Source organism: Hydra viridissima, unplaced genomic scaffold (genome assembly GCF_058129835.1).
Source record: "Hydra viridissima isolate aposymbiotic clone 2 unplaced genomic scaffold, HvirCarnegie_v1 scaffold_14, whole genome shotgun sequence".
Taxonomy (NCBI): Eukaryota; Metazoa; Cnidaria; class Hydrozoa; order Anthoathecata; family Hydridae; genus Hydra; species Hydra viridissima.
Genome location: NW_028324313.1, coordinates 7,642,047 through 7,669,383, shown reverse-complemented (window position 1 = coordinate 7,669,383; position 27,337 = coordinate 7,642,047). Strand labels below are relative to the sequence as shown.

Genomic DNA, 27,337 nt, shown 5'->3' with positions numbered 1-27,337 from the left:
ACATTTTTTTGAATGGTGTTTGAATCAAAAAACTCCATGCAAAGAACCAGAACCAAAAAATACAAACGATAACAACAGTAGCAAAATTGTTACTTGTGAGCAATTATTTTACTGAGCGACTTTTAACGCCCAAATTCTATAAAATAATAATTAGGGTAAAATTAAAAAACAATAAGAGTAAAATTAAAATACAATAATAAAAATGGATAGGTGAGAACTTTCAAATTTCTTTTTTATAATTTTACAATTTTATATAAACAATCAACAAAATTAAAAATAACTTTCCACAATTATTTTAAAAACTAGAAGTTAAATAAGATGATAAAAAGAATAAAAAGAATAATAATAATAATGATAATAATAATAAATAATAATAATAATAATTAAAATTAAAATAATAGTAATAATAATAATAATAAAATTACTACAGCAATTAACCAATTAAACAATTTAAGAAAAATCGAATGTACAGGTTTACGAAAGAATTTTAGAAGGATAATTTGTTAGAAAAGATTAATATATATGATTATGTTCATGGTAAAGAGGCAAAGTCACGTTTTGGTGCTACACCCTTTGGTCTTTCTTTTTCCTTCATGGCAGCTTCAAACTTTAATATACTAAAAAAAAGCAAAAATCTTTTAAAAGATCTATAGAGTTTTTTTTTGTTAGGTACAGAAAAAGGTTTAAGAGCAGTTTAAGAGATTTAAGATCATTCATTGTAAGTATAAGCAGTAATTAATTCATAAATTATACATTCAATTACAAAAATGATTTGCATAGATTATCAAAGATATTTATTTTGATTTTCAAAAGTTAATGTACAAAATTATTTTCAGATAACTCATTCCCTAATTTTATGCTATAAATCACATTTAGATTTTTCTTCTTAAGATTATATAGTTATTTTTCAAAAAACAATTTCTTACAGCTTAAGGACTGAACTTTTCTTCCCTAACATCATGAATAAAAAGTCATTGTATGAAATTGATCCTGTAATAAAAAAAAAAAGAAGGTATAAACAGAATAATCTTATAGCATATTTCATTAAATCTTTTAGAAATAAAGCAAGGTATGGTAATACTAAAAACTTATATTGTATGGCATTCAATATAAAAAAACATCATTAAAAACCTCGATTTTCCCGGTCAACCTCTGCAATCATTTTTTTAAGCTCTAAATGTGTTTTAGCTTGATCTAATTTCTCCATCATCATTTTCAATTCCATAAGGTCTGAGTAAAAAATCAATTTGCATTAAATTTGAGGATAACAGACAAAGCATACTCTATATAAATATACATACATACATACATACATACATACATACATACATACATACATACATACATACATACATACATACATACATACATACATACATACATACATATATATATATATAATTTTAATTATATATATATATATATATATATATATATATATATATATATATATATATATATATATATATAATTTTAATATTTATAAATTTGCAGCAAATAAAAAAAGATTAACCTATATCTCCAGAGTTGTCCAAATCAAACTCCATAAATTGTTCTAAGTAAATAATACATTTATAAATTCTATGTATATATATCTAGTTTGAAAAAAATTTAAGCTAACTTTTTCAAAAAAAGTGTTCAGTAAAAAAGGTGTTTGAATATTTTTTGATATAAAAAAGAGGATAACCATAAAAGCAATTTAGTTTCATTTTGAAAAAACGAGACTATAGTACATATATTACTATTCGTGTCTCTCATATACATAGGAGAAAATTTTTTTTTAGATTAATTTATTAAAAGTAGCATATTTATAATCAACGCCAGAAGTTTAAGAAAAAAAATGCTTCATTTATCTTTTTATAACAAATAGGTCAATGGTACTTTTGTATGCTTCAAGTGTTCCTTTTAAGTCAGGAAACTCTTCTTTATCTTGATAATCATCATCACCAAGATATTGCTAGGAAAAAAAATTATTAAATGTGAAAGGAAATAATGGGAAATATTTTATTTCACTAAAGAATAGCATCAGAGATTTAAAGTCACACATTTGGGCACATACCTTATTGATTTCATCAAGATGTAACTCTTGCTGCTTTTTCAAAGCACCAAATGCTTTACCACCTTTGTATAAGAACATTTATACACAAACTATCAATTTACATTTATAAGTAATATATACACACAAATATAAGTCTTCCAGAGCTAGCTGGATTGCGGACAGCTTATATGTAAGTTATAGAGTTATAAAACAGAGAAAACAAATATTATCGGAACAAAATAAAAATGTTTTGAAATTTTTACCTTGATACTGCTTCGTATTAGACATGGTTAGTTTAAGATTTATGTTATATTTTGTTGAATTTAAGTATGAATTTCTGCACTACTTTTGTCGCAGTTGTTTCAGGGGAGTCACATAAAGTGTTTACAAAAAGCGTGATGCTGGTGTATAGCCTATCATTTTCAAACGCCTAAACTGACGCATGAGTAAAATTTGATAATTATTCAAACCTTGGCTGCACAGGTAAGAATATAAGCCATATTTTAAAACCTTTCTTTAAAATTAACAACAGGGGCGATTTCCGGCTTTTTCGCGGTGCATCTCAAGTGCAATCTATCCTTTTTGTCGTCGTGAATGTTAAAATTTTTATAAGACAATTTAAAAATTCTTAAATGGCGAATTTTATAACATAACCTCTTGAGAGATGCTTCAATCACAAATAACTAGATGGTCTTGAAGCTTATCCACTAACTCAAAGTTTTAAATCTTCATTAACTCGCTATTGTAAAAAATTGTTCTTAATGTCGTCATTTTCATAACTAGAACATTCATCGTAATCGTCTTTTGAATTCTTGTGGTTGATAATAACGAAAGGCAAAAATATAAATTTATAATTATCATCAAAGTGAAGTAGCGTTTCATTTTGAAACGCTTAATATTTTGCTTTTCCACATACTTTAATATACATTTATAGTGAAACAACATCAGGTTTTGTTTAAAATTCATTTACTCAAAAATTTCTTCATCATGCTTTGTTATCAATTTTTTAATGAATTTTCACATCAGTATGCTAAGCCTTTGTGATATTTGGCGAGTTTTTTATTGTTAGTTTATCAATCGGTAAATTCTCTGCATTCGGAGAACATACCGATTGATAAACTAACAAAAATTAAATAAAATTAAAGATTTGTCATTGAATAGGAACAAAAATTTATCTAATAATAGTTAATTATACTGTTCACGATTTAATGATTCTTGCTTCGTGAGCCTCAATCAATCTTTTCACAGGTGTGCTGGATGTAGTCAGCTGAGAGATTTTTTCAAGAGTTTTCTGACACAAGCTCTTGCAGGAACTTGATCCTATGGAGAAATCTTTGGGCCAGAGCTTGGAGCTTTCTCTGAAACAGTCTTAAACCAGCTTTGACCAAAATAAAGATTCTACATTATAAGGTTGAGGATTTTTCTCTCGATACACTTTAACACCTATCCTAAAGCTTGATGCTAGAAATGCAGGTTATATTTTGAAGCCGTTTGAAGCAACCAAGCCAAAGGCCATAACCTAGCTAGATTGATTTTGTTTGACTGATTTTTTTAATGAGAGACCTTCTTAACCCTTAAGGTTGTGATGTACCTGTTAGTTTTGCTGTAGATGAAAAAAAAATACTCAAGCCATCTTCTCAGTGAAGAAGTATTTCCAGGTCAACTGTGAAATACTTCTTCACTGAGAAGATGGCTTGAGTATTTTTTTGAGAATTCAAAGTGCCAATACGATCTTTGACAAACCATCCAACTAGGACACATTGACGTTTGTGATCGTTTCCTGTTCTTGATAAGATTCTTCTTAATTCGGGTATTAACTTTAGCCAAGATTGCCTTGGTAGTAATTGGAAACTTGACAATTCTTCAGAGCTTTCTTTTGATATTGCCATCGCTCATGAGGCGTTTTTTGAAATTGATTGTTTGTTTGAGATAACAAACAAATTTTGAGAAGCGAATTTGCGAGTAATTAATAAAAAGTTCTGGTGGCTACAGTCGATGGGAGGCTCAAGCAACTGGAGGTGGAAGTTGAAGCTCTTTTCAACTCAACACCAAAGTATGCCCATATAAAAACAAAGATGTGACAGGTTATAGAATAATTGACTGTTCTATTTTGTCTGATGCTATATGGGTTTTGAGCTGTCCAACTTGTTTCCAAGCAACTTTAGTAATGATTGAAAACAATAGCAAAAAGCGAGGACTTGCTTGTAAGCTTTCAATTTTTTTGCTCAAAATGTAAATATCAAAACAACTTTTATACTTCTAAATCAGCCAATAAAAAAGGAGGCTTTGATATAAACACACGGACAATATACATAATGAGAACTTTTGGAATATGACATTCTGGAATTCAAAATTTTACAACCCTCATGAACATACTAAAACCAATGATACAAAAAAAAGCTATAATAAACTTGTTTTGGGCGCAACTCGACTTTCTCCCTTCCCCTCTCCCACCTCCCCCTACCCCCACCCCCCTAATTCTATGACTGATTCTGATAGAGAATTTTATGCTGATTAGGAATCGTATAAAAATATAGGTTTCAAAATCAAAGGAAATTGCTCAAATCTAAAGTTGAAAGTACAAAAATATACAGCAAATCGCTAATATTCGTATGATTACAACATTTTGAAAGAATATGATATAAAGTTTCTTTCTTTGTGATTTCATTCAAGCAAAATATTTATCTTTGATTTAAAGTCAATGTCCTTAGCGAAGATTACATTCAATAAATAGTAATGCCAAAACCAGAAAGACTTTCGTTTGTCATTTTGGTTAGCAAATAGGTTTTTAAACTAACGTAATATTAAAATATTAAATGTAAATACTTTATTATGGTTACTTCGACCAAACTTGAGATATCGTTACCGTCAATTTGTCAACTGATTTCCGTTAACTTCATCAGATTACTCAATCATAATTTCAATCTAAATTTTATTTGAGTACGGATCGGTTTAATATTACAAAGGCGGTGGGCAAGAAGGGGTAGAAGCTTTATGCAATATACTGTTTATGAGAGCTTAAGTCAAATATATAGGTCTAAATAAAACGGCGCTGAAGGATAATATCTAGAATAGTGATAAAAATCTAAACCCGTCACGAATAAGCCGAGAACCCACATTTTTCAAATGCCGAAACGAACTAAAACTGTAAATATTAAAAACCTTGAGAAAGTGAACCTCAAACTAGCACTTAAAAACATGGGCTCTTTCTCGTAAGATTTTATTAAAAATTTAGAGATCAGCGTTGAAATAAGAGTAATACTGCGATAGTTAAGGACAACATTTTAAAAGTCTTATTTCATAAAATTATTAATGATTTCTTTATCTTTTATTTATTCAGCTTGGTTGTCTCTGAGCAAAGGGAATGTTAACGCAACTTACTTTTAAAGTTTTACATCAAGCCTACACCAAATATTGCGTCACCTGCGTCTTTATTTATTAGAAAACAAACATTAGTTCTTTTGATTTAAAAATTTGTTTAAAAATAAAAAATAATAATAAAGTATGCTTTTAATTATCTTAAAAAATAATAGTAAATGCTCTTATTTATTTTGCACTTATAGTTCTGGTTCACAACATAAAAATATTGTGAACCAGAACTATAAATGGAAAATAATTAAAAGCATTTGAACTGAACCGAATCGAATGTGTCTTTATTTATGACAAAACTTAGACTGTCTGGAATGAGTGTGATTTTTGAAATATTTCGAGAACCACTTAATCAATGTTAATTACATTTTTAATGTTTTAAAGCTAATTTATCTCCCTTTTTTTAAATAAAAGAGTAGTTATAAAAAAGTTGATGGCAAATAAAGAAAATATGTTCGCAGGTAGAAGTCAAAAAATTTATTTAGGACTATTGGCCTTTAAATCTTAATGCTCCAATTAATTTTTAAGCAAAAAAGTATAAAATCCAAAGGAAAACTTTCAGCCATATTATCAAATTGTGGAGTGAAGGTTGCGGATTGAAAAGAAAATCGAAAAACTGAGAAAGTGGCTCTTGAGGCTTAAAGCTTGACTAAAAAATGATTAGGAGATTGATGCAAATCCAGAGTTCTCCGTTCGAGATATCGAAAAAAAACTGATATTCTCAAGTCAACAATCCAAACATCAAAAAAATATATAGCTACAACACGTACAGGAGGCAGAAATTTCCTGAAAGATTCAACACCCATTCAGCGAAGGGCAAAAAAATGCAGTCGAAAACAGCTACGAGAATGTTTCAAGAAAGTGAAAAGTACATTAAATGAATGATGAAATCTGCTTCAAACTCAACTGCTCAATGCTTCCAGGCAAGCAATTTTATGCAACCCGAAAAGAACAAAGACTGATGTTTTGCTCAAACCAATTAAAACCAAAAATATAACCAAGAAAGTTTTGGTTTAGCAAGCTATCACTTTATGTGTTTTCAAAACTCAATCATTTTTCACAAACGGAAAATGAAGTTTATGTGAAAGAATGCTTAAAAAAAGCATCTTATTCCTATGATCCTAAAACCAGATGATCTACCCGTCTTCTGCCCTAGCTTTACATCTTGTCATTACTCGAGAAGTGTAATCGAATGGTATGAAAAAAATGATGTCGATTTTGTCCCGAAAAGCATGAATTCAGCAAACGTGCCACAACTTCGTCCGGTTGAAAAATTTTGAGCAAGGATAAAACGTGAGCTGCGTAAGAAGGAAAAAAAAAGGCATTTACAGCATGTTATTATTCCCGATAGATATTGTTCGGATTGCTCTTTTACCCCCGATGGATATTGTTCTGGTGGGATTGCTCTTACAGCATGTTATTATTCCCAATAGATATTGTTCGGATTGCTCTTTCACCCCCGATGGATATTGTTCTGGTGGGATTGCTCTTACAGCATGTTATTATTCCCGATAGATATTGTTCGGATTGCTCTTTCACCCCCGATGGATATTGTTCTGGTGGGATTGCTCTTACAGCATGTTATTATTCCCGATAGATATTGTTCGGATTGCTCTTTCACCCCCGATGGATATTGTTCTGGTGGGATTGCTCTTACAGCATGTTATTATTCCCGATAGATATTGTTCGGATTGCTCTTTCACCCCCGATGGATATTGTTCTGGTGGGATTGCTCTTACAGCATGTTATTATTCCCGATAGATATTGTTCGGATTGCTCTTTCAACCCCGATGGATATTGTTCTGCTGGGATTAAAATCGGACGCATGATTGATTATGAGGCACTGGTTTTCGAAACAGATTCAATATTAAAACCACAAACTTTCTAATTTTAAACATGAAACCATGGATTTTATATCAGCAGGAGTAAAAATTAGTGGTGTGATTTTTCGTTTTGTAAAATTGGCACTTTCAAAAACATTGACTAAATGTTTAGGCGATTTTCGGTAACTAATCAACCAATTTGTTTGCACAAGTCGGAATAAAAAATAGAACTAATAATCCAAGCAGCATATATTTCTTCGCTAACATTTTAGAAACTCGTTAAGGTAGATATAAACGGATTTTAATTTTCAAATTAGGGCAAAAACTGACCTAAGAACACTTATTCTTATGGAAGAAAGAAAAATGTTCGTAGTCAGGGTTTTAAACTGACTAATTAATTATATACTTTTAGATTTTATTTCAAACCATTGAAAGAAATTTGGCACTAATATTAAAATAAAATGAAATGAAAACTCAACCAAAATTTTTTACAAGAGTATATACCATTTCCCGCCATAATGCTTACCTGACTTACATAGTAATAATAAATATACATATAAACAATATATAACGGGTGATATCTAAAAGTTTAGAGTTTGTATTTGGGCCATAAATCTCTCAGATAAAATAAGTTCAATGTGTTTACATTTAAATTTTATTTTAATCAAGCCATGCTGTTGAACAAAATTAATTCAGCTCAACAAGGGTTTGTACAACTCAGTAAGGGTCTGTAAAACTTAGCAAGATATGCAAAAGATATGTAAAAGATATGTATCCACTTTCCCAATGTAGCACTGGTTCTGTTTTGCAATTGATCGAATTTTTTTGCTTACCAGCATGCCTGTAACGCTAATTTTTTTTTTATAGTAAAGTTTCTAATCCCGGTTATACTTTTAACCTTGAGATTTGAGATTACATTTACGTAGCTCCGGGATTACGGGATTGATGTCGGGAATTGTAAATACCGGCTTTCGAAATATTTCAATGCATTAATTTTGTAAAATCTTTAAAAAAATTAATAAAATTACACATTTTACTTTAGATTTACGAAAACTATAGAATACAGTTCCGAAAGGTGCCTCACTTGAAAAAAAAAGTTCAACTTTGAACTCTCTGTTCGTGATGTTGCTGATTTTTTCTCTCCTTTGTTGCATTCAAAGAATGAGAGTTGAATGCCATTTTTAACTAATAAAATATAACTTAAGTCTTACGACTTACAAAACACACTTGCACGAAAGAGGATTGACGGAATTGCTATGAAAGAAAACTACCGTTATGTTCACAAATAAAAGAAAAAAGGGCGTTAAAGCATTTTCAATTTCCCTACATTTAATTATTGCAGATTATGAAAAATCGTCGTTTAAAAAGAAGAAAAGTGGAATCCATTTTGTTTTTTGAGCAACGCAATCTACCCTAATTTTAGCTTGAAAAAAAATAAAAAGCCTTTCAACATGATTATATTCCATTATTCAAAAACCAAACCCAACTATTAATTTGCGACATTTTACTGAAGAAGCAACTGTTAGAGCTCCATTTCAGATTCTGATTCAACATTGATTCTACGATTATGCAGATACTGAAAGATCCTACTCATATTTGCTCACCTTTCTTTTAATTAAAGAATGAGAGCTGAATTTTTGATTTTTTTTTTAACATAAAAGTTATGACAATGTTGACGATAAATAAATTTGCATCCCGCCGATAAAGGCCCTTGAGAGTTGTTTTTATTCCGACGAGAGCTTTAAAAATTGAACTTCTTTTTTTTTTGTTCATATTGTACAAATATTATATAGTTTATATTTAAAAACCAGGAAAAAAAACTTTTCAATTATAAATGAAGTAAAAATATAAAAAAAACAAACGTTATTTTTCATCTTACCGCAAGTTTTGTTTGCTATCGATAAATTTTGTTTTGTGGTTTATTATCATTATTTTTTTAAATTGCTTGGGTGATCTAAGGATCTTAATCCAGTCTCGCAATAAAGTGGTTGTTTTTCCTATGATGTGTTAAGTTTTGGGCAGCGTGCTTTGACTATAATGGCATAACAGGCATTTAAATAACTTATGTCAGCTTTTATAAATTTCCTTTCTTTTTTTAATGTTGTGGATGTTATGTTGTGATGCTTTGGTTGTTGTGAAAAATTGTCAATATTCTATTTCACAGGCCGAAAAAAAACAAAAAAGTGTTATCTTATTTCTTTTCTTAATCAAGTGTGTTCACAGTAAATCTGTAAACAAAATAAAGGCTAAAGAATAAATCATTCAGTTTATTTAAAAAAACAAGGGTTTTTTTACGACGTTGTCTTATGATAAACAAGCTCCTGTTGATTGTTGATACCCAGTGGAGTGGAAATAATTTTAACTGTTTTAAAAATCTTTCAAGTAGCTTGTTTTGTATATAAAAACACAACCTTTCTATATCAAGAAGAAATCTAAATTTTTCATCAACTTCTTGTAAACAAAAGCTTTTACTTTTTAATTCATTGAAAAAGCGGTTGATTGATCTTTTCAAATCTGGTTCTAATTCTTCATGAGCTGATTAACCAGCATCTATCGATGCATCGCCATTTATTCTTTCTTTTCTTCTTTGACGTTTTTCAAGTTCAATCTCCCATTTGTTGCAAATTTAATTCCTGTTTTCAGCGAGTCACTTTTCTTTCATCATGAAAATAGTTTTGCTGAGCATAATAGCTGTATCATAGCAGCACATTTTGAGATCCCGTAACCTCTTTTGAACGCGGTAAATAAGAATTAATATCTTGTTCCAAAACCGTTGCAAAGTTAGAAAGTCATATATTATTATCAGATTATAGAGTTGCTTTGCGTTGCTTTTAGTTTTACCAGTCACGCTTTCATTGTCCATGATGTTCTGGAGAACATCCACCATTTCCTCATGATATTTGTTAACAGGTTTCACTGATTCCATTTTTGCGCTCCATCGGAGCACAACTTTGAGCTTTTGCCAGCGCTGGGTTGAGCGAGAGAAGAAAATTTTATGTACATAAATGATTCCAAAAAACGCCAACCAAATTTTGTGAATGATTATCACAATTTTAAAATATTGCCATGTTTTTTTTTATTGAATCTTTGATGAACACCAGTCTTGTGTCAGCCGATAAATTATTCTATAATCTGAACAGTTTTTTTCTCAAAATTTTAACATCTAACAGTCTCAGACATTTGTTTACGATGACCTTGATCAGGATTCAGGTCAAACATCAGTCATACTTTGATTTGCATATTCTTTCTAGCAAATTTTTACGAACAGTGAATACCATGATGTGAACAAACTAGTTCTGTGTTTTCGGTGAGAAATACGAAGTGGATGCAGAATGTCAACTCCTCAAATCTTATGTATTTTTTTATAACAGCGTCAAAATTAGAAATTAGTTTCAACAAACCAAATATCTAAATATCCCGTATAAAACAAACTAAATATCCCGTATAAAAATCTGACTAAAATGACTCTATGACCACGCAAAACCAGGTTTTGTATCGTAAGGTATTATGTGCAATGTAAAAGTCTTTTCAAAGTATCACACTACTTTTGAATTTTTCTTTTAATTCACTCTTGAAGTTCTGCATCAATTATATCTCTGTTGTTAAGTAAATTTCTTTCCACTGAGTGTCGATTAATTTTGGAATTTTCATTAAAACTCATCCTCTTAGAGGCTTCCTATAGCTTAAACCTACTTTCTTGCTCCAATCTAGATTGGTTATCGAAGAATGGAAAAGGAAGACGGGAAATACAAAAGGCAGAGTTTTTGGCAGGTGAATAAACTAATCATGAACGCATCACTTGCTCCCTAAAAGTATTTCGTAAATTTTTTAACCAAATTTTGTTCATAGAACTGTTATTTGTAGAAAAAAAAAAAACCCTTCGATGTTTTGAAAATACTTTAGAGCGCCAACATGTTGACACATACACACACACACAAAAAAAGAACGAGTCGAGTCTACATTCCGAGAGTTGAAGGTCAATGTCTTAGTACTTCTGAGGTGCTTGAGAAACTTAAGAAAGACGATAAGGCCAAACCAATTAAAGATTCGCAAGATTGGCTTCAGTGAAGCATCAGATGAAACTCGGCAATTGTATTATTCAAAAAAAAAGGAGACAAGACAAAGACATCAATAAAGTAAAAAGTGTCGCAGAGTTTGGGAAGAAGCATTGGCAATTCAAAACAACATGTGGTACCAATGTGAAACTTCTAGTTGGAACCCTTAGCTTTATCAATCACTTTTACCCAAAAATTACAAAAATGGTGAAAAGTATTTCTGTATGAAAAAATGCCGTGGACCTGCTTCTTATTATAAAACAATTCAAGTTTAATAAATTTTTTTTTTTTTCTGTTTATTTAGTTTCTTATAAGATTAGTTTTCATTTCATATTTAACAAATTTCGTTTAATTTTCTTAACATTTTAATTGTAATCACGCAGCCACCCTCCAAGCCGGCGATTTTAAAGTTAATAAACAAGTTCAAGGAGACAGGCAGCGTTCATGATCGAGAGAGATCGTGCCGGCCTCGCTCAGCTGTGACAGAGCAATCAAAATTCAAACAAAAATCAAAAGTTTGTTAAATCAGCGAGTTTTTGATATTTTTTGAAAGTATATATGTTGACATTTTCTCAATAAAAAATAGAACCATTTAACTACTTTAATACCTCAGAAATTTAGCACCAAATTTTGAAATTGCTTAGAAGTCGGCCTTTAAAAACCCTAAGATCAATAATTCGGGAAGGGCTCGATCGATTTTGACAACTGTTCCTTTGTCGGAAAGGTATTAGCTAGTACTTTTCGAAAATTAATTTGTAAGGTTAAAGGGTTTTAGTAACTTGTGAATCTGAAGATAATGTCCCAGCTGCTACCGAACAAGCTTTCGTAAATATTGAAACGGAAATAATGGAGGATCTTTCAGTCATAGACGAGCAATCTCAAAATGACAACAATTATGAATGGAGCAATTAAAATGAAATTATGTACTATGAAATTATGCATTATGAAACTAAGTATTAACAAAAAGTTAGAATTTTTTTTAAGAAATATCAAAAGCTCGCTGATTTAACAACCCTTTGATTTTTATCCAGGTAGTTGTACGGGACTTTCCCACTTTGTATTGGCCACTTTAACACTCAACAAAAATGTCTTTTAAAACGTAATTTAAATATAATTCAAGATCGGGAAACTATCAGGCGTTTTTTCATGCTTCCTTTCAGTTGGCACCCTTGGCGCGTGCTATATCTGCCATCCCCTAGCTACGCCTCTGGATCCATTTTAACCCTGTAAAAGATGGTTAATTTTTTAAAAGTTAATTTTGATTCTCCTTTTACTTAAAGAGTTCTAGTGAAACAAAAAAAAAAAATTGTATTCTTGTGAAGATATAAATTTTTTTAATTGATAAAAAAAATTCAAAATTCAAAATTGTCAAAAAAAGTTATTGCTTTTTTTCTTAAGTGTTACAAATTTAGCACGGTTTTACTCTAATATTATCTAAATTAAGATGCCAAATTAATGTAATTTTAATATCTGATTACTTAAATACGATTGTGAGTTTTTAAAATAAGTAAAAAACTGAAACTTATAAACTCCGTTGAAGTCTATATGATTTACAATTTTCAATTTTTTTGCTTACTCTTTTACAATGTAATTCACATGTAACTTTTGTTGCGACTTCAATATTTCTTTTTCTAGGAGAAAAAGAAATATTGAAGTCGCAACAAAAGTTACATGTGAATTTACTATGAAGTTATCTGCTCAGCAGACTGCGATAAATATATTTTCTGCGAAGCATGCTTATTAATAGAAAAAAAAAGTGCTCACGTCATTTATACAGCGTTCTGAGAATTGTCCTGCAGTAAAGCAAGAATGAAATCCCAGTAAAAACAAAAAAAAGAATATTGTATATTTAATGAAATTCGAAAATTGCTTATTTAAATGTCAGTTTTTCTGCAAAATTGTATCTTTGTGTTTTTTTTTTGACCCGCACAATCGAAGATATTTAAACTTATTTCATAAAAACACTTTTTTTAAATTTATAACCACGTAGTTCGAAAAAAAATATTAAAATTCTCCTAAGAGTTTTAAATAGAGTTTATTAAACAAAATCTGTTTTGTTGCATGAAGGAATTAGTTTGGATTGTGCTCGTCGTTGATTGGTAATTGTTTGTATTATGTTAATTACTTTCAAGTTTTCGCCAAGTAAACTGATTCATTAACTAAATTCTTTAGAGCGCTCAGTTTTTAATAAATAAAGCGCCAAGTATTTGTCACTTCTCGTTGTTTTAACGAGTGTTTAGACTGAGATTTTTCAATTCGTGAAATGCAGATGTTTCTTATCCAACATTTATTGTAAATGTTTGACTTGGTTTATAGAAGCCCATTAAATAGATTAATAATTTAGAAGATCGCAAAGCCTGAAAAGTAAAGCAAGTTCACGGAGAATTTAAATTATTTAAAAGATACTGCAGTTCTGCTTTTCGACAAAATAACATTTTTCAATTTATAATTTTTTCAAATTTGATTCTCAGCTATTCTGTCACAGATAAAAAAGTTTGTATAAGAAGACTTAACTTAAAGGTACGTATAGTTAACGGTTATGATTGACGATTGCTTTTTCTGTATTACATTTCTGGTTATTTGAAAATATAACATAGCTATTTTTTACTAATGCCATATCAAAAGTATTATTTTCGATTTGAAAGTTATGATACTAAAAATGTTTTTTTGTTTTCAGACCATTAATTTGTATACAACCGAAAAAGAAAATAGGAAATCTTATTTTTCAGCCATTTAATAATTTTAAGCGTAGATTGGTTGTAAAGAGATCAACTTTTAATTTGGAAACTTGGTTTATTATTCTCTTTTGCTTAACTTATCGTTTATCTTTGAGTGAAAATAAATTGACTTTTTATTTTCTTTGATGCAACTCGATAAGAAAAATCTTGCTTTGAAGTTTATAGCTTTCTCTATTAAAAATAAATTTTAGTCCTAAAAGTTAAGAAACTGGAGTGATTTAAAAAGCGATCATTTTTCTAGAATTTCGCTTTCAATTTTTTAAACCGTCTATTAATAATTTGTCAAAAAAAGTCTTTTCGTTTCGGCTGAATTAGCAAGTTCTTTTTCTAATATCTTATTACATTTGTTGAATGTAATATTGGCTACTCGAAGTTATACTTTAAAAACTATCAGAAATCATAATACTAGCTGTAACTGAGAACCTTATTTAATTAAATCAGAACTTTTTTTATCATAATTATCATAATTAATTATCATAATTGTTTTTGGGATCAACACTATTAGTCCTTGGATCAACTTTTTAAAAATTCTAACAAATTCACTTGTAAACGATATCATTCGTGGCAAATCATTTTCTAAGCTTGTTTCGTGTTATTTTTCTCTCGTTAGTTAAACCTTTGTATCGGAAGGGTTATTTTTTAAGGGGCCTATTTTAAGCTTATTATGAATATAATTAATTAAAGAAATTAATGGTTATAAAATAAAATGGTTACACATGTTTGTAAAATCTGAAATAAATTTAATGTGAGGAATTTTTGCTACAAACTTTTTGTGTGGAGGTTTTTGTAAGGCTCTGAATATATTAAGTAAAGGTATTTTAGTTCATTATAAAAAAATAAAGGAGATTACAAAAAATGTAGTTATAATTTTAAACTGTAAAAATGTATAAAGTTTTGATGAACCTATTTAAAATTTACACATGTTTATACTAAGTATCGTTAAGTGAGAAACTGAGTTGCAATATGACAGTAAAATAATTTGCTTAACAATAAACTTGGTTGTTACTAAATGTGAAAAAATTTAAAAATATAAGCCCAAAATTTGACTGGTTAATATTTCTTATACATAGGAAAATTTTTATAACTTAATGGGTGTTTCGCATATTACATTTTTTTTTTTATAAAAAACGATATAATATTCCCGCCTTTAAAATTACGCCCGGAATCTGGACTCTAAAGCCTCCCCCTCCCCTTGTTACGGTACTGGCGCTTTTCAGAGAGGTCTGAGGCGAATGCGACGAAATTTTATTACGGTAACAATGACGAAATCTTGCAGACCGGCCCCAATTTCTTTGAATCTCGGCTATTGCGTAACTTTCGGGAAAAGGTTCAAATATCGAGATTTGGCTTGTTATGTCATTATATCAATATCATGGTTGTATTTATATAAATGAATGTATTTGCCAATACTCTATTTTGAAGGAAAAAATTAAAATATAGGCACAAAATCATTTGCGCTAGTGAAAAATTGACGCGCTATTGCAAAAAGCCTCTTAAATTGATACACGTTTATTCCCTTTTCGGCTTCTATTACGCACTTTAATGAACTGGATCGAGAGTGACGTTCTTTCATTGTTATAAATTGTAGTAAAACAATAAACAAAGTACATTAGAAGATCACCGATTGGTCGGTTTCAGCTATTTTTTGTTATTTTTCAATCAAGCATAAATATAAACAGAGGTGAGGTGCTTATGTCACTTTCTTTCTATACTTTCTTGCAGAGCATTTTGGTCAAGGTACTTATGAAAGTCGTTGCAAGTGTATGTTTCACAGAGTCAGATGAAATTCCAAGAACTGTCTAGGTGAGTTTGGTTATCTTTTCCGATATAACAAAAGTTCAAAATCGAAGCTTTTTTCCTTTTCGAATGTTTAAGTTTGAAACAAGAAATTAGATTTTAATGTTTTTACAATTTCCTTTTTACTAAACTATTTTTTAGTAAAAAGTTTTTAGTAATTTCTCCCACCAAATTAAGTAAATACTGTTTGACAGTTTATTAGAAAAGTTTCTGTTTGTAGACATTCAGATTCCGGTATGTAGTTTAATTATGATAAAATTAAGAATAGCACGAAGTTACAATTTTCTACTTTTTGTTACATGCAACTGATAAATGTGAAATATATGCTTTTTTTCACGCTTGTTTAAATGAAAAAAAAAAAAAAATTCAATGTTTATTTTTTGTCTCAAATATCATCTTTCATTACAAAATTACACAGAGAAAGTTTCTCTAGATTGGTTTTAGCGGTTTATCTTGTTAAACACCAGTATTAATCTTCCATAATCATTTCATCGCTATCAACATATTAGCGCCATTCTAATTAAGCAGTATCCTATGAAATTTTTCCCCTTACTTATAATTTTACAAGCACTAACTTGTCTAAAAACTCTCTAGACGAGAGTCTTAGAAATTTGTTTTCAAACTAACGTTATGGATTCGGAAGCCTATTAATGGGTTTGGAAATTAATTTCTTAGGACCGAGCGAACATAACAATCCCAATCTTCAACATTTTTTACCTTTTTTTTATAGGGAGATTTTATGACAAAATTTGAACCTAAGCAAAGAAGCAACATAAAACTGTTTTCCATTATCTTATTTTGACAATGTCTGACGCAAACTCGACCGCCCTAATAATAGTCACCGATACAAAGTCGAAAGTGTATATAAACTTTAAACAAAATCTGCAGAAAGAATCAACACAAGTAGTTGTTCGCGATATTGATGCCGTAAACAATGGAAAACCAAAAAATGGTAAATATGTCGAAAAGCTCTCTAACTCCATGAAATTTTGTGATGCTATTGTAGTTATCTGCTCCGAAACGTTAAAAAACTATCTTGATAACGGAAAAGATAGCAAATGTAATTTATTAAAAAAAGCTGAAAGAGACGTTCTGATAAAAGGGTTTGGAGAATACGGTCACAAGCTAATACCAATAACAATTGACGAAAACGGGAAAAATTTCGTACCTTTGTGTCTAAACGGTTATACAGTAGTTGATGCTGAAGCTGATATGACCACACTCGATGATATAATCAAGTCGAAAAAGTTATTAAATAAAGAATAACTTTATAACTCTATTTTTATTTATTTACTATTTAATGCAAGCTCTTTGTATATAGTTAAAATATTTATAAGTACTTGTAGGCATTTCCTAATACTGTATTTGAGTCAAACAATAAGAACCGTTCTTTTGCTAGATTTCTGGTCTATACTTTTATTTGTGGGTGTTTCTTTTATCGTCGGTACCGTTGACTTATATGTCAACAAGTGTGTTACTTGATTTGAATAAATCAAAAGTAACTTAATTTTGAATAATTTATACTCAAATTTTAAAATGCCTAAAACGTATGGGAGTATTGACGAAGAGAAAGGTGATACATTACCTTTAGTAAAAGTAGATCTTGATTTATTTGATCCTAAAAATCCTTTTGGTGAAGATTTCAGCAATCCTACTTTTTGGAAAGAGGTAAGTGTTAACTGTACTTATCTTTTTTCGTATGTTAAAGCTCAAACAGCTAATTCCTTAGCTGTATTTATATATCAAGTAAATACATAATGAGAGGCTTTAGCACATATAATGGATTTTTCTATCTTGTGTATACATACATGCATACATACATACATACATACATACATACATACATACATACATACATACATACATACATACATACATACATGTGTATAAAAACACATAATATGTATGTATATATGTAAATGCACTTACATATAAATATACTTAGTGTCTTCATTAAATATTGTTTAGGTTAAAGATGAATACAATAGTGGGAAAAATGGTCTTATTCGCTCTAAAGCCCAACGAAAAGTTAGACTTCAGTACTTGCAGCGATCAATTGGAAAAAATGAAGATCTCTTAGTTCATATTCTGACAACTATTCATGATAAATACAAATATTATTGCGATGAAAATAATTTTGAAACATATACCACTTTTTTGTTTGAGGTACCAATATAGTATTGTAACAAATTTAAGGGACTGTAGGAGAATTTTTGATAATTTAGCTTTCAAGGGTTTTAACTCGTGAATAAATATATATATATATATGTGTATATATATATATATATATATATATATATATATATATATATATATATATATATATATATATATATATATATATATATTGTTTAAAAGTAGTTAATAAATAATTTGAAATTTATTCAGTTGTTTATATAGCTCATATGTAAACATTTTATGTGACTGAAAAAGTTACATTGTTTACATATAACCAAGTTCACAAGAAATAGTTTATAAAATACATTTAAAGTGTCAACTTGAGTGGTAGGCAGAAGTCAAATGCCTGTAAAAGCTAGATGAAAATGTGCATGCATGCCTTTCTGCAAATCTATAAAATTTTGGGGTAATTTGAAATAGCAGAAAGTAATATTTAGGGACAGGATAAGCATCAAAGTTCATAGGTAAATAAACTAAATCTACCAGTGCAAATTGCCTTCTAAAAAGTACAAGATTGCATTTTGAAATGTTCTGCAAGTCATTTAGCATCTTCAGACTTTAGATATATCTCTAGCAGCATTGCTACATCAATATCCTTGAAATTAATTTTGTTCCATTAATTAACTTTCTACAAGAATAAGGTCTACCATTTCTCTATAAGTTAATACACCTTATCACATAGCAATTAAACTATGAGTTATCCTGCCAATGGTTAGGAACAAATATTAAAGGACAACCCAACAAATTGAGGGGAGTCATAGATGTCTGCAACCAATAAGTTAAGATTTGTTTTTTAAGAAGTTTTTTAAAATCTTGTGATGTCAATGTCTAGGTGCATCATTAAAGATTTACAACAAAGATAGCATTACAAAATATGTAATATTTTTGTTTAAACATTTTAGTTTATTGTTAGTTTTTCATTTTTTTAATTTGAATTTCATTTATGAAAATTAATTTTTTTTTAATCTGTTTATGAGTTTTAAAGCTCAAAAGTATATATGTAAATACTTTCAAGTTATAAGTTGATAGCATTATGTAATTTTATTAACTTATTAGAGATAGATATGTGCTTGCCTCAGTTATTTTATGAGCAAGTTGTCTCAACCTTAAATTATAAATTAACAATAAGTATCAAAGTTACAATTGTAAAGTCTTTTTATTTAATATGAAACAAACTGAAATAACTGTATGGATTTTTAAAATATTGCTACCCTATTTATGAATATTGTATAATTTTCATTAAAATTTACTTGCAAAAAAAAAAAAAAAAAATGAAATGAATGAAAATAGAATGTAGTGTGGCATCTTTTATTAATTTTTTAAATCAAAACTAAAAGAGAGTAATTATCAATGGTTAAATTATGTAACAAGTACAAGTACTATGAAATTTTTCTTGTATATATATGTTTCTTGTATATATCTTGTATATAATGCTTGAAGTCATTTAAATTTTATTGCCAAAATATTCCAAAGAGTTTTAAATTTAAAGTTGCAGTTTCAAACTGCAAAAATGAAAAGAAAAGTGTTTTCTTGGTATCAATGGAATTCAGGTTTCCATTTTATACTCCATGATTCACCTTTTTAGGAAGAAATGATTATATTCCAGAAATCACTCCCTTAATGCAAAAAGTATTATATAAATGATTTTTAAACTGAGTCTTTGATCTTTTGCATATATTATTATTGCTTGGAAAATAATTGTTAATTGGGATGTGCAAATAATTTTTCTGTTGCAGTCAAACATATAATTGCAATAAAAAGGTGAGAATTTATGTAAACTGAGAAATAATTTTTGGTTTATTAGAATTTTATTACTAAAAAACTTTTTCAAATAATTGATAATGTTATACTGGACAAAGTGGTTATGTATTCATAAAAGTTATGTATTCATTTAGGCAACTGGAAGGGAGTTTAAAGTTTCTACAGGATTGGATAAGCCAATGCCAAAATCAAGCTTAAAAAGCTTCAAGAAATTTAGGGCCTCTGACCTCTAGGGCTCTAATCCTGTACACCATCATATGATAAAAATATATTTTATCTTAAGTTCAATGCAAAGAAACAAAATTTTAAAGAGTTGTTAAATCTTTAAAATTTAAAGTTTTAAGAAGAAAATATTAATTTTTTCATATTTTGACCAATTCAATAAAAAGGTGTTTATTTTGAAATTGTGCAATTGTAACTATTTAAAAAAAAATAGAAAAAAAGATATCTTTTTTTTTCTTCTATATTTCTTATTTACATTTTTTACCAGTAGTTCTAAATATACAGATGATTCATAGAAAAGAGCATCAAATAATAGATAATGGCAGATCTTAAGTTGCTTTGTAAACATGAAAGTCAATCCAGAACACAATCACTCAGCACTAACTTGTAAAATTAGCAACAAGATTTTAATTTAAAAAGTTTATGCACATCTCAAAAAATGGTTGATTGGATTGAAGTTATCTTCTTTTTTATTTAGAGCACTACTCATAAAAAGGGTCATGTTCAACCTAGCAATAGCAGGGATTTTTATATTTGCAACATAAAATTCTTTTTCGGTTTTCTTTATGACACTCAATTTAAAAACTAACTCTAGGCATCTTTAATTGATCTTTGTTCTCTAATTCAAAGTATGGAAGAGATTTAACTGACTAAAGGTGCTTTTTGTTTGCAACTGATGATTCATAGTGCTTTTTTTAGCAATTTCTTAACTCTTTCGTCTAATGAAGTTTTAAAATCAAACAAAAGGTATCATTGTTATCATGATGATGATAAAATATTCTTACTCTTGGCCTGTGTCATTATTGATATTGAGTGCTTTAGCAATAGCTATTGTTTGATTCTAGTTTTTTTGAAAAATCGAAATGTATGAGTTTAAGGTTAGTTTTTACATTTTGAAATTTTGTAATTGGTTTATTGTACAGGTAAATGAGTTTGCTGCTCTGATTTTGGAAGACGATTTCAAAAAAGATCCTCATGAAAGAAGATATGAAGGGCTTCTGGAAATGGGTGAGGGTTCCATGAAAACAATTTTGCATTTGGCAGCTGAAAGAGATTTGTATCAGGTAGCTGAAAACATTATATCGTTATATCCAAGTATTGTTTACATAACAACTCATGTTGGAGATTATGACGAATATCCATTGTGTTTTGCACTCCAAAAATTCCATGATAACACTGCTAGTTTGCTTATAAGTGCTATGCAAAATTCCAGGTATGCAATTTAAGGTTTTTCTCTTTTTAAAAACAATTTGATAATAGTTTTCTGAGTATGGTTTTAATAACAGGATAAACTTAATTATTAAAAGAAAACTTATTATTTTCTTTTTGTTGGTTGGTTTAAATGCAAGAATATTTAACTTAACATTTGCTGCCATAAAAATTAGTTTAAAAAGAGTTTTTTAGATTATTGCATAATTAATCTATAAATCACTATTACAATGAACTTTTAAATATCTTTCTTTCTGTAAGTTTTATTTACCCATAACTCTGACAAAACTTTGAATTAATCTTTTATAATTTTTATGATGATTTTTTATGTAATGGTTTGTAATGTTAAATGAATAGCTTTAGTGATGCATTAAGAAATCTTATGCTAAAATATAAAATATTTATCTTTTGTAAAATATTTTTTATGCAAAACCTGTATTTTCTTGGTTAAACACACATGCGACACAGAAATAGTATCTTGCAGTGGTTATAATAAAATATTTAAGGTTGAAGTGGTTGAAAGATTTAAATCTCACTCATACAAAAACCTTTTCTTTATCTTCTTAGGATTCGTTGTTTATTTGAAGACAGTGATTTAGATGAAGCACGCTTCTACTTTAAAGATTATATCAATCATGGAAACATGAAGGTTTATTGCTAAATTTTTTTTAAAAAAAATAGTTTGTTGGTTCAAGTAATTCATTACATAAATCTGTTTATTTGTAGAAAACAGTTTTAGCTATTCTTGATACCCTCATGAATCCTGACTGGCCTTTTATACCTGTTAATAAAGCTGACAAAGAAACTGAAGAGTCTGAATGGTCTGATATACCAAATGTACCAATACGTTACCATTTTTACTACAGGATGCTAGATGGAGATGACTGTGGAAGGCAAGCAAAGAAGAATAATATTGTTAATGAAGATTTTAACCATCGAAGTAAATCTTGCTTGCAACTGATTGCTGAATCATCAAGTAAAGAGGTAATAAATTTGAAAGTTTTTTTCCATCCAATGTTTGAGGAAAGTTTTTTTAGATGAGTAAACTGCTATAAGAAACTTGAAAATATTTTTAGGAAGCTATTCAACATCCTGTTGTTAGATTATTAGTGAGAAGAAAATGGACTGCTTATGGGCAGAAGTATATGATGTATGAGGAGGTTTTTGTACAAATTTGAATGCAGCAGTGAAATGCAAAAGATTTTTATTCTTTTCTATTAATGTTGTTTGATTTTCTTTAATCTCTTTATTTAGTTGGTAAGGATTTTGTAAATGAGAAATTAAAGCTTTTAATTTTCTTTACAGGGTTCATTTTTTCCTATACCTAATCTTCCTTATATTATTCTCCCTTGCACTTTTTTTACATACTTCAACAAAGAAGCCATTAAAATATGAAGGGCCATTGGCTATTTTGCGTATGTTATGTGAGATTGGCACTTTGTTATTTACAACAGTATATATCATATCAGAGTTTGACCAAGTGGAAAAGTGAGTTAAAAAAGTTTTTTTAATTATTTTTATGGTATTTTTATCTTTTACTTCATTTCATTCTTTAAAATAAAAGTTGATGAATGATTAAGATACTAAATAATAGTTGATGACATCCGTACAGAAAAACCTTTCTAAAAATAGTACTTTGTAACATCATAACACAGTACTTTGTAACATTATAACACAGTTTATAACACAGCAAAACAATACTAAAAGCCGTACAGTATAGCAGAAATCAGTTTAAATGAGTAATGTAATAAAAATGTTGTTCACATGTGTAGTGGTTTACTACACATGTGAACTAAATTTATCACATAATTTTATACTTACAGAATATTTTTTTTTATTAGTATTTAATCAGTGTTTTACTAAGTAACTTGTGTAAAAAAAAAAAAATTAGCAAAAAAATTATTTCCAATTTGTTCTTCACTACTAAAATCCAATTATCAATTATTAATAAGAATTAGCATTCCAGTTGTCTAATAGCATAAACAAAAGGTGGTGAAAATCAAAATGAAAAACAGTGTTAAACACCATCATAGTTTTTTTATAGACTCCTCCTTTTTCTATAGCTTAGTGAAGAGAGCAATATGAATTATCTGGGCATAATATTTCATTTGGAAGTTGACTCCTTGACATGCTTGTACAGTTTCCTGCATTTTTGCAAGTTGCAAAATTCACCATATTTTTATCAATATCCTTCTCCTCTTTTTCAGAAGTCCTGAAAAATATCATTTTGTTTTGGCAACTTTGAAACATCTAAAAAAAAAATTTCATCAATAAATAAATATGCTGTAATACCTGCCAAGATTTGAATCAGCATTTTTTATTTACAGTTAATGTACTGATAGCTAAATTCTTTGAACAGAAATTTTATCTTATTGTTTTACAATAAATTTTTAGAAGAAATATTTTCACTATTTTTTACATTTCATCAAAAAACTCTTAATGCTTACTAAAACTTTAATTAAGTACCATCTATTAAAAGTTTAAGAAATCAAAGGTATACAAACCAAATACACAGCCTTTAAAACATCTAGTTTTAAAATGATCTGTTAAAAAATTACTGGATTGGGGCTAAGAGTGAATTTCTTAATGGTTTTATAAAATTTAAACATTTATTTTAAAATAAAAAAGGAGGTAAAAATTTATTTGTTAAAAATATTCTTTATTTTATTTTGTACAGGGAAAGATGGAGTTACTTCAAAGATCCTTACAACTATTTTGATATATCAGGCTTAGCAGCTATATTGCTCATCATACCACTTCGATTTGCAGAAATACCTCGATCTGAGTGGTCAATATCCTCTGTAGCATTTCTTATAAACTTTTTGCGAGTGTTTAAATATTTCCCAGCATTCAAGTTAGTTAATTTTAAGTAGTAATTTTGTCTAGAACATTTATTAGACTTTTCTTTCTATTTCAAAAGCACTCATTTATCTGGCCAAATCTAAAAATATGGTTGCTGATAAACATCTATAGTCATTTGTATCATTTTATTTTTTTCTATTTTTTTCTATTTACATACTTTAAATATTACAATTTAAAAACAATTTAAATGGTTGCTTGAATAATTTTTGTAGGACACTTGGTCTTTATTCTAAGACATTTGCTAAGATTATCTACTATGATATCTCAAAATTTGCCATTGTGTTCCTTGTCACAATGTTTGCATTTACAGGATCAGTTTACATGGCACTTAAGGCGGCTGATGAACTGAATGAAGTTGGGTAAGTAGCTTTTTTTTTTTTGTCTTTTTTGTCTGAGTCTTTTTATTTTTCAACATATTGTTTACTTTTTTTATTTCATCAAGTGCTTTCTGGAGTGTATTATTAAAAGAAATACGTGCTTTGACAGAGTCTCAAGCTTTTTCTGATGATTACAGCAAATTCAAGTAAGATCTTTTGAGCACCTATCCATACTTTTATTTATTTTCCTTTTACATTATTGTTTTGTTATCTTTAATTGCTGTTACTTTTAGTGTGATTGTGGTGATTCTTTTGATGGTCAATATGTTTTGTATAATGGTGGTTCTTGTTAATATTCTAATTGGTCAAATAAGTTATCGATATGAAGAAGCTCTTTCAAATGCTATTATTCAGTATGACATTGATAAAACTAAGTTAGTAACTAGGATTGAAAACAGTAGATTCAAGTTTTGGGTAAGTTGTGAGTTGTTTTATTCAACTTCCCATCCTTTCTTCCAACCAACCCCTAGCCCTTCAATTTTATGATAAAAATACACTTTATCAACATAAAAAATACTATTAAAAGTAAGATTTAATTAAATTCTTTAGAATGCACGAATTCAAAACTATATTGATGGTGATTTTGTGAGCGAAGGAGACATCGAAAGAGGTATCAATCTAAATGCTAATAATCAATCTAATAATGCTAATAATAATCAATCTTCATGCTAATAATTTTTGACAATAGGAATCTACAAAAAGGGTTTATTGAAATTCTTTTTGTATTAGACTGCATAGTATGGGGTACTGTTTAGTTTATTGGCGAAACCTAAGAAATATTGAAATACCATAGTCATAGCTTTAGAAGTTTGTGATATTTTTAAAGTTTCCTAAGTAAAATTTACCAATCGATTCCAACTTTTACATTCTAATAGCATTGATCTAATTAAACGTCGATCTTAAATATTTTTAAAAACTATGTCATGTATAAGCTAAATAAACTTCTAAAGGAAAATGAGCTTACCATTTTTTATAAATGTATTTTATAGAACAAATAGAATGATAAATAATTTTATAATTAAAACCATAATTTCAGTTTTAGTGCTGTAGAGTTTTAAACTGCCTCGATTAACTTTAGAGCTCATAGATGATTGGGTGACTATGAAGCAAAGAGAGTCCTCAAAAGATAAAAACATACAGACAATCAAGTAATCCTTATTGAATTATTTGTAATTTCCAATACTGTTTGTTTTGCCGATTTTTATTCGTACTTTTTTGATCTTATTCCTATTAAACTGGACCTTTTCGTTGTACCGTTTTTTATTCCTGAATTATTTTTCTAGGTTAATGTTAAATAGCAAGGTAAAACGAATACAGAAAAAAGAATAATCTGTTTCATGCTGTTTTTAATTATGCAAATATTTTTTTATTTTTCATATTTTTTAAATTTCTTACGTTAACGTGTGTACTTATCATACGTGTGTAAAACTTGAATCATAATTTTAAAGAATTTTGTTTCTTTTTTTTTGCGGCCCCTTGACATTTTATTGAAGTTTTCGAAAGAATTAGGTTTTTGAAAAGCTCAATTTTTTTCAGATTGAACTTTTCATTAAAATGACATCTGTGCGTATACTTGCATAATAAATATGATTTTTCTCTCGTCGATTAAAATTCTCATCATAAAGCTCTCACACATTTCCAGTTGTCTGCTATTTAAAGAAAATAAAAAAATAATGCCAGCGTTATACATTCTTGCTATTTGTTATGATTGTTATTTGTAATTATTGTTATTATTTGTTATATCATTGTTTGTTATTATTATTATTATTATTATTATTATTATTATTATTATTATTATTATTATTATTATTATTATTATTATTATTATTATTATTATTATTATTATTATTATTATCATCATCATTATCAACATCATCATCATCATTATTTGTTACTAATATTATTTACTATTATTATTATATTAACTGTTGTAAGTATTTTAAATATTACCTTTATGATTGTAAAATCTTTTTATGTAATTGTGAAAAGAGAAGGTTTTTTTTTTTTACTTTCAGTTGAAATATGATTAATATATGAAAAAAATAATTACGAATTTTAGTTTTAATATCTAGCCCAAAATTGCTCATAGTAATGTATGTGATAAAGTAGTTTACGTGCATAAATAAATAATTTTTAATGCAAAGTGCAATTAGATTATATTGCTTCCTATTTTTATAACGAAACTGTTTTTGCAAGCAAACGAATTATCACTGATGAGAATTAACCCTTTCATGCGCTGGGTTGTTTTATAACAACAAATTAAGCTAAGCTTCCCCAATTCAAATGGTGCATTCTAACCGATTGAAAGCAATATTATTTAAAAAATGAGAGTTGAAAAAGGCTGTAGAAAAAGTCTACTTTAACATTTCAAAGTACCGCTGTCATTTTGTAGATGATTTTTTATGGGTCATGTTAGTTATGGAAAAAATAATTGGTGCATAAAAGGGTTAATAATTCAGGATAATATTTTTTGATAAAATATTTTGTAACGAATTCTCAATGGATTGTATGCCTTAAGTGTTTGTAAAGAGAGTATAAAGTAACCATTAGATGCATTTTGGGCTAAAAAACAGAAAAATTCGCTACTGATTAGAAGAAGATCCAAGCTTATTTTGTTCATTTGCATTACATGAGTTTCTATAAGAAAGGCTTTCTCTCAAAGTTAATGTTAAACCTTAATAAGCGAAGGTAGCGATAGCTTGCACAATTATTTATACAAATACGATTTCATCCGAATAACACTTTCGATTTTTTTTTTTGGTTATTTTCTCAACATGTTTAACATTAATAAAAAAGGTCTTTTAGTTTTAACAAGTTTTTTTATATATCTAGTTAACGGATGGTCAAAGATAACGACGTTTATCTCTACATCACTAATCTCTCTCTCTTTTTTTTTTTTTTTTTTTTT

General features: G+C 28.5%; 2 protein-coding genes across 3 annotated transcripts; one reads left to right on the top strand and one right to left on the bottom strand.

The window, feature by feature from the left end:
- Positions 1–200: 200 nt before the first annotated feature.
- On the bottom strand, positions 201–2,482 carry LOC145181668 (allograft inflammatory factor 1-like). The gene is made up of 7 exons (XM_090072304.1): positions 2,302–2,482; positions 2,060–2,121; positions 1,882–1,957; positions 1,514–1,555; positions 1,132–1,230; positions 927–990; positions 201–617 (listed from the first exon to the last, which is right to left on the bottom strand). Exons 1-7 carry the CDS (start codon positions 2,324–2,326, stop codon positions 533–535), a joined length of 453 nt encoding a protein of 150 aa, XP_089928430.1. The 5' UTR covers positions 2,327–2,482; the 3' UTR covers positions 201–532.
- Positions 2,483–15,631: 13,149 nt separating this feature from the next.
- Positions 15,632–25,879, top strand: LOC145181664 (uncharacterized). Of its 2 annotated transcripts, XM_090071529.1 has the most exons (16): positions 15,632–15,650; positions 15,746–15,826; positions 16,551–17,488; positions 17,789–17,986; positions 20,905–21,194; positions 21,758–21,839; positions 21,917–22,174; positions 22,267–22,340; positions 22,496–22,678; positions 23,868–24,044; positions 24,265–24,411; positions 24,495–24,575; positions 24,663–24,843; positions 24,979–25,039; positions 25,508–25,577; positions 25,713–25,879. In XM_090071529.1, exons 3-16 carry the CDS (start codon positions 17,357–17,359, stop codon positions 25,756–25,758), a joined length of 1,980 nt encoding a protein of 659 aa, XP_089927655.1. In that variant the 5' UTR covers positions 15,632–15,650; positions 15,746–15,826; positions 16,551–17,356; the 3' UTR covers positions 25,759–25,879. The 2 variants fall into 2 exon arrangements, with proteins under 2 accessions (XP_089927655.1, XP_089927656.1); XM_090071530.1 differs by lacking the exons at positions 15,632–15,650; positions 15,746–15,826; positions 16,551–17,488; positions 17,789–17,986 and adding an exon at positions 19,373–19,759.
- The last annotated feature ends 1,458 nt before the right edge of the window (positions 25,880–27,337 follow it).

Excerpts from the sequence above, each read along its gene's own strand:
- LOC145181668 (XM_090072304.1), bottom strand. The coding sequence starts at position 2,326 with ATGTCTAATACGAAGCAGTATCAAG. Across the intron at positions 1,231-1,513 it reads GGACAACTCTGGAGATATAG|ACCTTATGGAATTGAAAATG; the intron begins GTTAATCTTTTT and ends TTTTTTACTCAG. Across the intron at positions 991-1,131 it reads GGTTGACCGGGAAAATCGAG|GATCAATTTCATACAATGAC; the intron begins GTTTTTAATGAT and ends TTTTTATTACAG.
- LOC145181664 (XM_090071529.1), top strand. The coding sequence starts at position 17,357 with ATGCCTAAAACGTATGGGAGTATTGACGAAGAGAAAGGTGATACATTA. Across the intron at positions 21,840-21,916 it reads TCAATCATGGAAACATGAAG|AAAACAGTTTTAGCTATTCT; the intron begins GTTTATTGCTAA and ends GTTTATTTGTAG. Across the intron at positions 24,576-24,662 it reads GATGATTACAGCAAATTCAA|TGTGATTGTGGTGATTCTTT; the intron begins GTAAGATCTTTT and ends TGTTACTTTTAG.